Here is a 14,865-nt window from a genome sequence, read left to right as displayed (position 1 = left end):
AACACATCACAGGGCCAAATGAAATCATAAAGCACACAGTCAGATGATTCGGGGTATTCTGTGTGAGATCAATGTATGCACACATGACTGTAAGTCGCTTTGGATAAAAGCGTCTGCTAAATGGCTTATTATTATTATTATTATTATTATTATTATTATTATTATTATTATTATTATTATTATTATTATTATTATTATTATTAAAAGCAATAATGATGCACATTTCACTTCAGAGGTTCTGGCCTTGTTTACGCACCATCTATCTCCTTCCATTAATGATCTCCAGCAGGCCATCTAACCAGGCTAGGCCGCTCGTCCACGTTTAGAAACCACCTCACAGAAGCACTCCACATCAATTGTAAATGCATATCAAAAGTGTGGGCTGCATATATTCACCCGCATGTTAATGCTGCTTATTGTACTAACAAAGTCAAAATTGACAGAAACCCCACAGGTTTCACTCTAAGACAAACAAATAACCATTGTTTTTGATTGGTGCTTGTATTTATAGCAGGCTAAGCATCACAGCCTGCCCTTATTCATTTAATGCTCATTGTGTACCTAAAATTGGCAATTATTCCATCAAACATGATTGTTGGAAGGCAGACACAAAATAATAATATGACAAATTAGCCATTTAGACTTCTTTTGATGTTGCGGCCCCCTGATGTGCCGAATAATGTGTTGACAGAATGGAAATGTCATTAACTGATGTTCACTGAAAAATAATGCAGAAACAGGTGATTTTTTATGAATCATTCCCGAGTGGCGCAGTGGTCTAAGGCACTGCATCGCTGTGCCACTAGAGATCCTGGTTCGAATCCAGGCTCTGTCGTAGCCGGCCGTGACCAGGAGACCCATGGGGCGGCGCACCATTGGCCCAGCGTCGTCCAGTGTAGGGGAGGGAATGGCCGGCAGGGATGTAGCTCAGCTGGTAGAGCATGGCGTTTGCAACACCAGTGTTGTGGGTTTGATTCCCACGGGTGGCCAGTATGAAAATAAATAAAAAATAATGTATGCACTCACTTAACTGTAAGTCGCTCTGGATAAGAGCGTCTGCTAAATGACTAAAATGTATTGAGAAACTTTTATTAAAAAAAATAAAAATAAATAAAATGAAAGGCAAGTAAGGGTATTCATTTCCTTTATGCTTTGGAAAGATTTACTGGTATGTATGTGGTAATTGATTAGAACATTAAGGGCTACTGTACAGTAAGTATATCTGCGAAATGTAATTAACAAGTAAGTGTCATGATGAATTGGAAAAATCATATAATTGGTACTTTTGATATATATTATTTTGTACAAAATGACATTGCTTTGGCCAAACTAGGAACAAACACAATTGTCCAAATGTCCTTTTCAGTTGTCCATGTTGACAATACCTGCAGAGCTATTCTCACCATGTTTCAACCCATCTTAACACATTTCCTTTGAAATACCTGCAGAGGTATTCTCACAAATTTATCAGCTTCAATTGCAAAGATTGTTTACAGTTCTCTGTCTCTCTTGTTCTCTATCTCCCTCCCCCTCAGTTTCTTGATTTATCCTCACTGAACAATTTGGAGAAATCAACCAAACAATTGCTGCCAAGATTGCTTGAAGCTGTGTCTTGAGTTGAGTGAGTGAGAGAGAGAGAGAGAGAGAGAGAGAGAGAGAGAGAGAGAAAAGGAAAGAGAGAGACAGAGTGGTGCGTGTGAGTGGAGTTAGAGCGTTTTATTTTGCATAAATGTGTCGTAGAAGCACGAACCTCAAACTATGTACAGTACATCTACCCCCAACTTGATGACACAGAGAAATGCATTGAATTTGTGGACACTGGCTACTTCCTCTACCAGGATATTTCTCTCAAGGCACTGTAAAATAGACTGTGATTGATATCGTATAGAGCGCAGCACAAGTCCTTTGATTTGCTACTGTACTTACCCTCAATAATAAAATAAAATAATACAACTTTGAGGAAAGAAAAGTTGAAGGTCACTTTTAAACATAGAAAAATCAGGACCAAATACCATCTGATCCAGGATCTGTATATGTAAAGTGTGTGCTGAGAGTCGGGAAGCAAGTATAGGGAGTGAATATTTAATAAATAAACGGAACACAAAACAAGAAACACGAACAACGCACAGACATGAAACCGTAACAGAAACAGAGTCAATAACACCTGAGGAAAGAACCAAGGGGAGTGACTGATATGGGGAAGGTAATCAGGGAGGTCATGGAGTTCAGGTGAGTCTGATGAGGCGCTGGTGCGCGTAACGATGGCGACAGGTGTGCGTAATAAAGAGCAGCCTGGCGACCTAGAGGCCTGAGAGGGAGTATACGTGACAGTACATAAGGGCCTCTCCTGGGAGACTTTGGTCCTCTATCAGTTCCTCTATCAGTTTGAATGAGGGCCTTGCCAAGACTGTCTGTGTGAAAATGACTGAGCGGACTGCCAATACCGCAGATTACATCATATATCAAGGCCAGTCAGATTTCACACAAACGATCAGTAAGAGCAATGGACATTTTGGACACAGAATAAATATTGTCAGACCCATAAGACCCAAGCCAATGTGTTACGTGTGTTTACTCTTAATGCCCTCGAGAGGAATTCTGTCCAAGGTGAACAGGGTTGTACCTCAACAAACTTGGACTTTGAATATTGTTGAATTGGAACTGTTTCAAACAAATTCATTCATACGGATCTTCTCTTCACTGTATTTAACACCACTGTTGAGCCACTGTTTGATACTCGTTGAATTCTCTATATAAACTCACAATTCCCTTGGGAACTGATAACTGAATACAATAGTTTATGTGTGTACATCTGTGGTCTGAGTGTTCCCTGACAGTTGCATAGTTAAAATAACTCAATTTTATCAGTCACTGTGGTATTTCTTTTTCTTTTTTGGGCTTGGCTGTTCCACAGAGTTCTGGTCTTGTTATCCCCCCTACCCCCTACCACCTTTCCAGTAGTCCATATATACTGTAGATATGGATCTCTGGTGCTGATTTGATCTGTTATAGATGTAGTTCTTCTTCCTGAGCCTTGATGTTGGTTGTCCTCCATCATGTCAACAAACCTCGCCACCGGAGTTCAGCTGTACCTAATGAACACCAGGGGGATCAGCCTGTGCCTGTAAATGGAATCATACAACACCACACTCTCAGCCCTCTCACACTGTCTAGAGAGATAGCAGTCACGAGGCAGCGTTCTGAACTAGTTAAGACTGGTTGATCTACAGGAAGGAATCCCTTCTTCCTTTGCTGGGCTTGTATACGTGTTTGATACATAATTAGAGTGGATTGGAGCAGAGATGGCAATGTTGAAACATGCTGTCAAATTAGTATGGGGCAGTGGAGGAATACTAACAATAATTCAATAGGATCTCTATGGTACTGGCTCTCAAATGCTAGTTCTTAGACAACGGGTAGATTCAAGACTCCTAGCAGATAATGATCCCCTCAAAGGTTAGGGTGTGTGTGTGTGTGTGCATGAGCAGGCGCTCGTATGAGTGTGTACATGTGTGTGTGATTGAAGATAAAGGAATGGAGTGTGAAAAGCAAGATAGAGGGGCAACTGGGGGTGCCAATACACACTGGGAGGTACCAGGAAGCGGTAAGGAGATACAGACAGACAGAGACGGAGCGAAGAGAAGAGCTACAGACCGAATAAGAGTATTTTTCACCCGGAGCTGAGTGAGGTATCAATCACAATCTGTGAGGACAGAACTACACTGCTGTTATAGGTGACAAAATCACAGGTTGCAACGGGTCTTTTAATTTGATTCTGACTCAGAAAGCTAGGTAGGTTCCTAGAATGAGAATGTTCTATGTCCAATTCGGTCTAGAATGTATATAGTCTTGTACCAGAGTCTTATTCAATGCAGTGACTGTGTCTCAGAAAACTGCAAATTGGTAGTGGGCTGGCTACGGCTGCAGTCATGCCGTCCCCCGGCTCGGCAGAGCAGCTGTGGGGAGTTTGGGGCCCGCTGCCCAGAGATCCATTTCGGATCCATTCAGGGGTAACACCAATGACACCTCTAGTTGGTCTTTAAGATAGCAATCAGTGACCTTTGATTTGGGTAGCGGAGTTGTCATGCCATGGTGGTTTGATGTATGGTGGGGCGGAGGCGGTACCTGGCGGATGGGGGGAACGGGGACGTGACACAAGCTATTCCGCTGAGCCGCCTCGTTCCTCTTTCTCTGCATAAATAAAACAGCAATACTTTTAGAGCAGGGGAGAGAGTTCAGCAGCGGTCACCGTCCCTTTAAAAGTGAACTGTGGATTGTGGTGAAGTGAATGTTTCTTCTACCTGAATAAACTGTCTCATTGCAACTCTTCCCCATGCATACACAATATCCTGTTTACACTTTGGAATAATGGCTGATAGATCTATACAAGGTGTGCAAATCCCTTGGCTAGAATCCAAACTGATATGCTCCAAAACAATGGTAAAAGGTAGCATGCCAGTTTGGGCCATAGTACTGCTGACTTTTGTGTCCCCCTAGCTTGGTCTATTTATGTTACTAATTAGACATAGGTTTCACACATTTGGTTACCAAAGTATAATACAGTGTCTTAAAGGCAAGGATGAAAACCAACATAGACGATGGACCTAGAGGACTAGGGCCAAGTATTCATAAAACGTCCTAGAGTAGAAGTGCTGCTCTAGAATCAGTTTCACATGTAAGATCATAATGAATATGATTACATGGACTGGGGGGAAGGGGGGTCCTAGATCAGCACTGAATTGTTTACTGTACAAATTGACTTCGAAAATGTATCTTTCTGTGTAAAGAATGTGTAGTGGAAACATGCTAAAGAGGTATGTAAAAAGGCAGTGTGCACTGTAATGCATGGATCGTTGTTATTGATCACATGCAATTATAATGTGTAGAATTGCAATGCTTTTCCCGTTGATTTTGGCCAACATGTAAACTATACTGAACAAAAATATAAAAGCAACATGTAAAATGTTGGTGCCATTTTTCACGAGCTGAAATAAAAGATCCCAGACATTTTCCATACGCACGAAAAGCTTATTTCTGTAAAATGTTGTGCACAAATATTTTTACATCCCTGTAAGTGAGCATTTCTCCTTTGCCAAGATAATCCATCCAACTGACAGGTGTGGCATATCAAGAAGCTGATTAAACAGCATTATCATTACACAGGTGCACCTTGTGCTGGGGACAAGAAAAGGCCACTCTAAAATGTGCAGTTTTGTCACACAACACAATACCAAAGATGTCTCAAGTATTGAGGGAGCGTGCAATTGTCATGCTGACTGCAGGGATGTCCACCTGAGCTTTTGCTAGAGAATTAAATATTTTTGTCTCTAATAAAGGCCTTTTGTGGGGAAAAACTAATTCTGATTGGCTGGGCCTGGCTCCCATGTGGGTGGACCTATGCCCTCCCAGGCCCACCCATGGATGTGCTCCTGCCCAGTCATGTGAAATCCATAGATTAGGGCCTAGTGAGTTTATTTCAATTGACTGATTTCCGTCTATGAACTGTTACTCAGTAAAATCGTTGAAATTGTTGCATGTTGCATTTATATTTTTGTAAATTGGAATAACACGAATAAACGTATTAGTTTCAAATCAAATATGAGGAAGCAAGAGACAAAAGCCCTGAATAGACCGTCAAATGATTTTCTATCATATTTTCTCCAGAGAGCTGAACAGCATTAGCTTAAAAAGGAAACAGGATTTCATTTGAATTGAAATTTAACCGCTACCAGACAAAATGACATTGCGTCTCTTCTCCATCTTATCGTCTTCAGTGGGGCCCTCTTTTTATCTATCATTGCGGGAATTAAAAACAAGGATGACTGTGAGAGAACAAAGACAAGTGATTTCCTTCAGATTCGCCATGCAGCAAAGCCATTGCACAAGGCATGATTCCATGATTCAGCATTAGGACCACAAATGTTGTGAACAATTACTCTGTTTGATTGCTTTATTCCACTCTGCTGTCAATAGTAATACCTCTATGGCGTGGGCCTCTCGTGATGGATCCAAAACGTATCCGTCAACCGCTTCTGGTCAATATGGTTCATATGCGTGTGTCTGCTCGCCCATATATTCTCATCCTCGAAGGGGGAGCTGACCTGCAAATTATTACACCAGTCCATCACAATTCATTTTTGTAGTGGAGCTTAGCGAGCCACTTAGCGCCACACCAGCCTGATGTGACCAGAATACATTTTTTTAAACAAGGTTGCACGCGCTGCGTTGCAATGCCTGAATGGTAGTCTGTGGCGGCTGTGAAAAAAACCCCATCAGAAAGGCCAATCAGCCATGGCGACTGCTTTACATGGCGTCTCTCGGGCCTCAAGGAGTGGTCATACGTTTCCGACATGAACAATGTTGCCGGAGTTTGCATTATACAGAGGCACTCCAGGGGGAAAGCGTCTCGCTGATGGGTCTATTACAACCTAGTTAAGTCTCTCCAGGAGTCTTTTTGTAGTTCCGAATGCATTTGCTTGTTGTGGTAGCAAACATGAACCATGAACAATTTGAAGGTTGTAGGTGTTGTTCAAGTTGGTTGAATGCAGGGGTGTTTCAATTCAAGACAGATTCACAACCATTCAGAACACACTGTATTGAAGAGATGCGTTCATCAAGCCACTTGATTGTTTCACAAAGAACTTAGGTAGGGTTAAACAACGGCTCTCTTCTCACAACATAGCTGGGGCACTAGACTAGACTAGTATCTATGATCATATGCTATCCATGTTTTTTGTATGTTGTTTTTATCTGTGAATTGGCCAATGCTATTAGGCCACACCCGGCCATAATTACAGACACCTGCGTGTGTCCTTTGCCACTATATAAACTAGTGACCCGCAGTGTTTGTCATTATACCCTGATGAAGACAGCTTGTCTGTCGAAACGTTGGTTATTAGGATATTTAATTATTGCATCTGAGCTCCTAGAGTGTGCGGCTTTCCTTTTCTTTTTAAAGCACTAGACTAGACTAACAGACATTATGAGTTGCTGCCATTCTTTTCAAAGCTCCCTACTTGACAGCTTAAGTATATATTTTTTAAATTTGTTTTAGAAAATAGGTTATTTGCTGCCAAGGCCCACTACTTGTGTTTGTATTTTATAGAAAGAGAGAGAGAGTGTGCGTCTGTCTGTCTGTGTCTGTCCGTAAGAGTGTGTGAGTACGTTCCTGCAGTGTGTGCGTGTGCATGCGTATTTATGTGTATGTGTGTGTCTGTCTGTCCGTGTGTGTTCAGGGCTTTTGATGACACTGACCTTCATATCCCCTGGGCTAGGCTAGCAGCCATTTATCTTTTATTCATTCGGCCATTTCTGAGGAAGGCAGCTTTTCTGTCACCAAGGCTTGTCAAAACAGAGGCCATTTCATGATGTGCAGCGCTCGGCGGCAAAATGGTGCACAGTCGCACCCTGTAAAAGGTGATGCCACAGTCCTGGAGAGGCTTTTGTCTGCAAAGCCGCCAGTCTTGAGACCACTGTCTGTCACTAATTGTGTTACGCCACTGCTGAGAACACCTGTTTAAAGCAACTCAAAACATTCCCTCAAACTTTCTTTCCTGCTTTAGTATTTTTGTCTGGGGTTGAAAGAAAGCAAAGTCTACTCAGGTGTTTCATAATTCACAACAGCCAACAGAACTGTCACTACAAGCGTAACACTTCTCTAGATATTAGAAAAACACGTTTTACAATATGTCATGCGTTGGAACGACAATTTCCAGTCATAATTTTTTGCTCGTAACTCTTCTATGCTGAATATTTCATATAGTTGACTCTTTTTATGTCTGCTTTGATGGTGTATTGCAAATACAAATCATCATATTTTCTCTTACTGTTGGTGTTTGATAATGAATTCTCTCACAGCAGACAGGTGTGCACAGGGGCGTCATGCACCCATTATTTTAGAGGGGGCAAAAATGTTTGGTTGTTTTGGCACATTGGATTTGAAATAATACAATGACTGTGAGGTGCAGAGTGTCAGCTTTAATTTGAGGGCATTTTCATCCATATCGGGTGAACCGTTTAGAAATTACAGCACTTTTGTACATAGTCCCCCCATTTTAAGGTACCAAAAGTATTGGGACAAATTCACTTATGTGTATTAAAGTAGTAAAAAGTGAAGTATTTGGTCCCATATCCATAGCACGCAATGACGACGTTAAGCTTGTGATTATTTTATGCCCAATAGAAATGAATGATAAATAATGTATTGTGTCATTTTGGAGTCACTTTTATTGTACATAAGAATAGAATATGTTTCTAAACATTTCTACATTAATGTGGATGCTACCATGATTACGGACAATCCTGAAGAAAAAAACTGCTGTAATTTCTAAACCGTTCGCCTGATATGGATGAAAATATCCTCAAATTAAATATAGCAGACAGTCTGCACTTTAACCTCATAGTCATTGTATCATTTCAAATTCCAAAGTGCCAGAGTACAGAGCCCCCAAAAAAAAATGTTTTGCTGTCCCAATACTTTTGGAGCTCACTGCAGCTATCATAAACCAAGAATTCAACCATTTTTTTTATTTTCAAAAGTCTAGAAACCTTGCCAGCAAGCATACCAGCTAAGATAATTAGACACATACTCTAAAATAACACGTTTTGTTTTATTTATTCAACAAGAAGGAATCAATAGGCTACATAGCTTGATCAAATTAATTTACAAAAATACCTCCTGCGGGTCCTGCCCATCACCGGCAGCTAAAATCAAATCAGATGCTGTGTGTGTCACTTGACACTCTCTCTCCTCCTCCACTAACAATATTGGTTGTGTTCCACTGCTTGGACGTTGCATGCATTAACCAATGGTTGTGTGCCATGTTATCGACTGTGTCATCGACTGAGATTGCTATAATATATGATGTGGTTAGCTGATAGGTAAAATATGGTCCAGTTAGTGTGCCCCCTCCACAAAATACCACTTTTTATAAATAATGATGATAGAATGTGGGCTTAAAAATTGTTTAGTAAATAATTTAATATATGAAAATAAAATAAAAACAGGAGAAATCTGAGATGTTAGTGTCCTTGTACCAACTATGGGTATGGCACGTCTGGGTGTGCCCATTGACTTTATATGGGTCTCACTTTACATGATTCAGCCATTTTAGATTCTAACTTCTTCTCTCTTGTTCTTGTTCCTCAGATGACAACTGCAGACTGAGTGACTACCAGAGGCTGAAGACCAAAATTCTGAACCTGCATGACCAGAGATACATGGAAACTGGCAACCGTGGGGGCCACAAAGACAACATGGCCACCAGGAAGAAGCTGGTCGACCTTCTGTTTAAGCGCTTCGACGCCGATGGTAGCGGGAGAGTAGACAGCAGCGAATTATCACAGGTGAGGAGATGAGGGCGGGACTTGGATGTCACTAAGTGTTAGAAAGAAAAAAGGAAAACCAATGAAACCTAAACATTGTGTTTACTACACACGAAGGAGTAACAAACTATCACTGGTGAGGACATGAGGGTGGACAATAAAGCCACAGTAAATGTCCCACATGTCAGTAGCCTGATATGAAAAAAGGGTAAACAAACAGAACCTAAACATTGTGTTTACTATAGCCTCCTAGGAATTTACTATAGGAGCCATCTTGATGCCCTCTGTATTATTTTCACTGTTATTCCCTTTCTAGTTGGTCTTTGCTTCAGAAAGCGAGGTGGTATAGAAATATAATAATCCAGGTCAAAGGAACGTTCCACTCGTGGGAGAATGTCGGCTTTGACCGTTACTTCCAGAAAGTGTGGTTGAGTGTGGAAGACATTTTATGCATAATAAATTAATGTTTCGCAGTACCTGAGGACTGGTTTATATGCCATGCATTTAGATTATTGAATAAGTAAGCAACCACTGCTGGTTTAAATAACCTTTCAACTGCTCTCAGTTTCATACTAATATATCCAGTGGCACTCTGATTACTCCTGTCTCTATTAGACTGATGTGAGAGAGAAAACTAGCTTGATTCATATTCTTATGCATTCACTCTTTTGAATCAAAAGTGCCCCATTTGATTACTGCCAACAGCTCTGATATTTAACTATATCTTAGTTTTTTTTGTTTTTTACATAACAGCAATGCTTTCAGCTCGGAGATGAGAGCATAAATCAATGCACAGTGGGTGAAATCCATAATGAAAGAGAAAATGTAATGTTGTGCTGGGCTTTCTTTGACTATGCAAATATTCCCAGTTGACACATTGGAAAGTTGCTTCAGGCACTTACCATAGGTACCAAAGGTATTAAATTACGGATGACACTGAGGGCTAGACACAATGCTATGAGCCATCATCTATCCAGGTGTTTTAATGTCAAAGTCTGTCCACAAACATCCACTGCACAGATTGAGTAATGCCATGTTGGTTTTAAGGCATTACTCATAGGAAAATGCTAAGGTCTCTCTTAAACCTTGAAACATATGGCAATGTTGACACAGAACAAATACAGTACAAACTGGTATTAAATGCAGAAAAATGTAGTAGCTATTCTAAGCCGCACGTCTTTGTCTTGTTTACAAAAGCACTGCAATCATTAATTCTGAATCTCAGACGTTGACACAGTTGACCTCAATCTATGCCACATCTCAAGAAGTCCTCAAACTATGCCACATCTCAAGAAGTCCTTGAACTATGCCATATCTCAGAAGTCCTCAAAACTATTCCACATCTCAGAAGTCTTTAAATCTATGCCACATCTCAGAAGTCCTCAAAACTATGCCACATCTCAGAAGTCCTCAAAACTATGCCAAATCTCAGAAGTCCTCAAAACTTTGCTACATCTCAGAAATCCTCAAAACGTTGCCACATCTCAGAAGTTGTCAAAACTATGCCACATCTCAGAGGTCCTCAAAACTATGCCACATCTCAGAAGTCACTCATGGCTGAGAATTCAATCAGTGAAATACTAATTTCTTCTCTCTTCATGTTTTGCCAGGTTAAATTATACAAATTTGATGTGACCGATCATTTCAGCCCTCTTTTACGAGTCTGCTATTTGTGTAATTGTTAATTGTAAAAGAGGTGTTAATTTGACACGGACTCCGGCTGCATTCCTTATGTTGACTCAATCAGATAGTGTCGATTCCTCCAGTACATCAAACCTGAACATCAACTACAGAGCAGGGTAAAGATGGTTTGATTTCTGGACGGGACATTTAAGAGATGGTGTGAGAAGACTGGGATCATTCACAGCCCCCGCTAATATTACCATCTCCCTGAATCAAACCGTCCACCATGTGGTGGTTCAGAAAGGCAGGGAATACTTTGGAATACCATGTTTTTGATAACACTTTCTCTGAACCAACTGTGTCTATTGCATTATGAATGCATCCAATTGCCAATTGTTACAAATTGTCTTAAAGGAGGCATACACTTTTATGAATGCTTATAGCAAGTGGTGTAATGTACTGTGAAGTGATAGAGGTCAATGTAAATACATTTCTAGCGCATTATCATACACAAATGGCTTTAAGAACATTTTTGAATTCAACATATGAGGTTCAATCATCACACAAATGGTGATAATTCTTTATAGTTTACACTTTTAGTTCAGTAAGAGCCAACGTTGCAAAGAACAAGACATAGTTGATGATGATACATTAGGCAGCAGTGCTGGGGAAGCTACTCTGAAATCATAGTTTACCAAACTACAAATTACTTCACACTAGAAGAAGTTAAGCTGCACAAAAGCTATATAGTTAAAAATATATAGTTTACTTAACTACATCCAAGCTACTTTGGGAAAAATGATCAAACCTAAATCTAAAATGTCATAGACTACAAATTGCAAAAACAATGTTTCAAGTGAGAATTAGGCAGGTCTGAAGCCGACAAATAAGCCCATAATTTCTTCTCTTTTGCAAAAAAAGTAGTGTAGTTCCAGTAGTTAGCTACACCGCTACATGGCAAAAAAGTAATTCACAACAGAAAACACTACCTAGAATGTAGTTCAACTACCACCAAGCTACTGCAAAATGTAGTAGTTCACTACTCCCCAACACTGTCATATTTTGTCAAGCTTCATGACAGCTGATCTAGAATGATGGATGAGTGAAAGTCAGCCTGAAGGTGAGATAGATCCAACTTGTCATATTTCAAACCATATATAAAACATAACAAGAGAGTCTTTGCAGCATGAAAAGGGGTTTCCTCATGTAATGCAGGTCAACTAATGTTTAATACTTATCGTTACTGGTGAGATTCCAGTAACCAATCATATAATATTATATTGTGATCTGTTTAAAAGTTGACTGCTATTACAAATCAGCTGTCAGAAGCTACATGACGAGCAGTTTATGTTGAGCCAATCAAAACTCAATATTCTATCTTAGTCCCTCTCCTAACCTCACATTCTACACCAGTGGGCGCCAACATGTTAAAAAGGAGCTCGAACGGAATGTGAAGAGCTACCGCCATTCTATGGAAGAAGAACTACGTTTCAAATCGTCGTGAGAAGTTGTATAAAACCGTTAGCTATAAGGCTAGCTAAGCTATTGCTAGCATTTTGTGCGTGTTCATACTGAACCAAGTATATGCACAAGCCGTTAACATTTAGGCTAGCTCAGCTATCGATCAATTGAAATAGCAAACGTTAGTGATCATGCTAATCATGCATGACGAACTATTTTAGTTTTCATTCTTTTATAAAATGTGATTAGCTATTACCATAATCCATTTTGGTACACAGTTATGTTTTAGATTACTTTATAAGAAATGGTGTATAGGTGTAAGCACTAGTACTTTCCATTTGCCCAGGCTAGTCTATTGTTCAGTCCACGTGAGCCTGGTGCTGTAGTTGTGTAAAGTCCTTTGCATTGCCCAGGCTAGTTTATTGTTTAGTCCATGTGAGCCTGGTGCTGTAGTTAAATTGTAAAGCATTTTGACTAAGTTTTATTTTCTTATTCCTATAAGAGATTAAAGCTAAGAGCTATATTAATGTTTATATGAAAGCTACTCATAGTATATATATTGTGTGATCCTGTTTGTAAAACAGGTCAGGTTTTTTGAGTATGGATTCAGTTCCACCAAGGATGGCGAGCCGCCCGAACCTAGGACATCCGTAAGAAGATTTGCAAGCGAAGATTTATTTTTCTTTTTCCTTGGAGGACACTGAATTTGCACTGCCATACTACAGTGTGGTAGGATTCTTTGTTGCAAGACATCATAGCACCATACATTGCAGTGGGACTGTCATAAGCACATGCCACATTTAAACACCTTACAGTGTTTATTGATAGGCACAGTCACTCACATTTGATTCCATCTCATAGTTGTTTATCAGTCAGTATTTGTGAATTAGGTTGTGTTTTTCTGTGGATTCATGTTCATTGTATTTGTATTGGACATTGAACATTGAAAGCTGAGATACCCTCAGATTAAAATAGAGTTGGGTGCACCCTAGTAAACTATAGGTGGGATACAGTATATGGCCGATATCTATGTCTAGTGTACTGTTGATGTATTTAATTCATATTGAGCTCATTGAACAAATTTCACATATCAATTTTTACTCAAGGTGGTTCATTTTTTTGTAAGTATTTGTATTTACAAAATACAAGCCGGCATTCTTTTCCTAAATTATTCAGTTTATTATTTGGTTTTCATTTCTCCCTACTGCTCCAGTAGCAAACCTAACTGGTCCAATAGAGTTTAAGCTTAAACATACAGTAGCCAATAGTGTTAGGTAATTGTTACACTCAGGATAATGCTATTTACTTCCAGAAATAAGAGATCTATAGACAATCTAGGACAAGGTAAGACTTAAAGAGTAACTTTCATGAAAAAACATTGTTTTCATCGAAAACCAGATGTTTTAAGTTTAGTTATAGTGAAACATGTCAATGCTGGTCTTCATTGTGATAGTTTGTTGCAAAAGTGATATATTTTGGTCTTTTAGTAGTAAATCTAGCTCTTTTTGCCCCTAGCGGTTCAACTGTACCATTGAAATCATGTTGTAGAGGCCCCTTGAGAAGGTGCCTCTACGTCAGGGATCATCTAGATTCAGCCGCAGGTCGATCTTTTCTTGAACGGATGGTCAGGGGGCCAGAACATAATTACAAATAATTTGTAATTATAATTATAAATAATTTGTAGACTGCAAATTGACCGCAAGAAGCCCAAACAGATATAATATTTGACTAAAACATAATCATTTCACGTCATCTCAAGGGAGGGGTTCGGTATGAAATACACTCTCTTCTAGATGTGCTGGGTGGTACCACCTCAAGGCTTACTATAAAAGCAGGTGACAGCACACCTTATTTGGCAGTGGTCTTGGGAAGTGGAGTGTGCCAATATATTTTGCATGATGCTTCCTTGACTAGACTACTGACATTACACAAAATTCAAAATTCAATGTTTTTGCTTACCGTTTAATTCACATCTACAGTGGGGAGAAAAAGTATTTGATACACTGCCGATTTTGCAGGTTTTCCTACTTACAAAGCATGTAGAGGTCTGTCATTTTTATCATAGGTACACTTCAACTGTGAGAGACGGAATCTAAAACAAAAATCCAGAAAATCACATTGTATGATTTTTAAGTAATTAATTTGCATTTTATTGCATGACATAAGTATTTGATCACCTACCAACAAGTAAGAATTCTGGCTCTCACAGACCTGTTAGTTTTTCTTTAAGAAGCCCTCCTGTTCTCCACTCATTACCTGTATTAACTGCACCTGTTTGAACTCGTTACCTGTATAAAAGACACCTGTCCACACACTCAATTAAACAGACTCCAACCTCTCCACAGTGACCAAGACCAGAGAGCTGTGTAATGACATCAGGGATAAAATTGTAGACCTGCACAAGGCTGGGATGGGCTACAGGACAATAGGCAAGCAGCTTGGTGAGAAGGCAACAAC

At 39.8% G+C, this 14,865-nt stretch overlaps 1 protein-coding gene across 3 annotated transcripts in view; it reads left to right on the top strand.

Annotated features, from left to right (window-relative positions):
* The window catches only part of LOC121535497 (follistatin-related protein 5), a 208,275-nt gene that overhangs the window by 102,300 nt on the left and 91,110 nt on the right, over positions 1-14,865 (top strand). For all 3 annotated transcript variants that reach the window (XM_041842636.2, XM_041842645.2, XM_041842653.2), the window contains exon 5: positions 9,149-9,345. In XM_041842636.2, coding sequence (XP_041698570.1) covers positions 9,149-9,345 — 197 coding nt within the window. The remainder of the gene's footprint in view (positions 1-9,148; positions 9,346-14,865) is intronic.

The sequence above is a fragment of the Coregonus clupeaformis genome, chromosome 2 (assembly GCF_020615455.1).
Source record: "Coregonus clupeaformis isolate EN_2021a chromosome 2, ASM2061545v1, whole genome shotgun sequence".
In the NCBI taxonomy this organism is placed as follows: Eukaryota; Metazoa; Chordata; class Actinopteri; order Salmoniformes; family Salmonidae; genus Coregonus; species Coregonus clupeaformis.
Note: the sequence above shows the minus strand (reverse complement) of the source record. Positions and strands in the feature narration are given on the sequence as shown.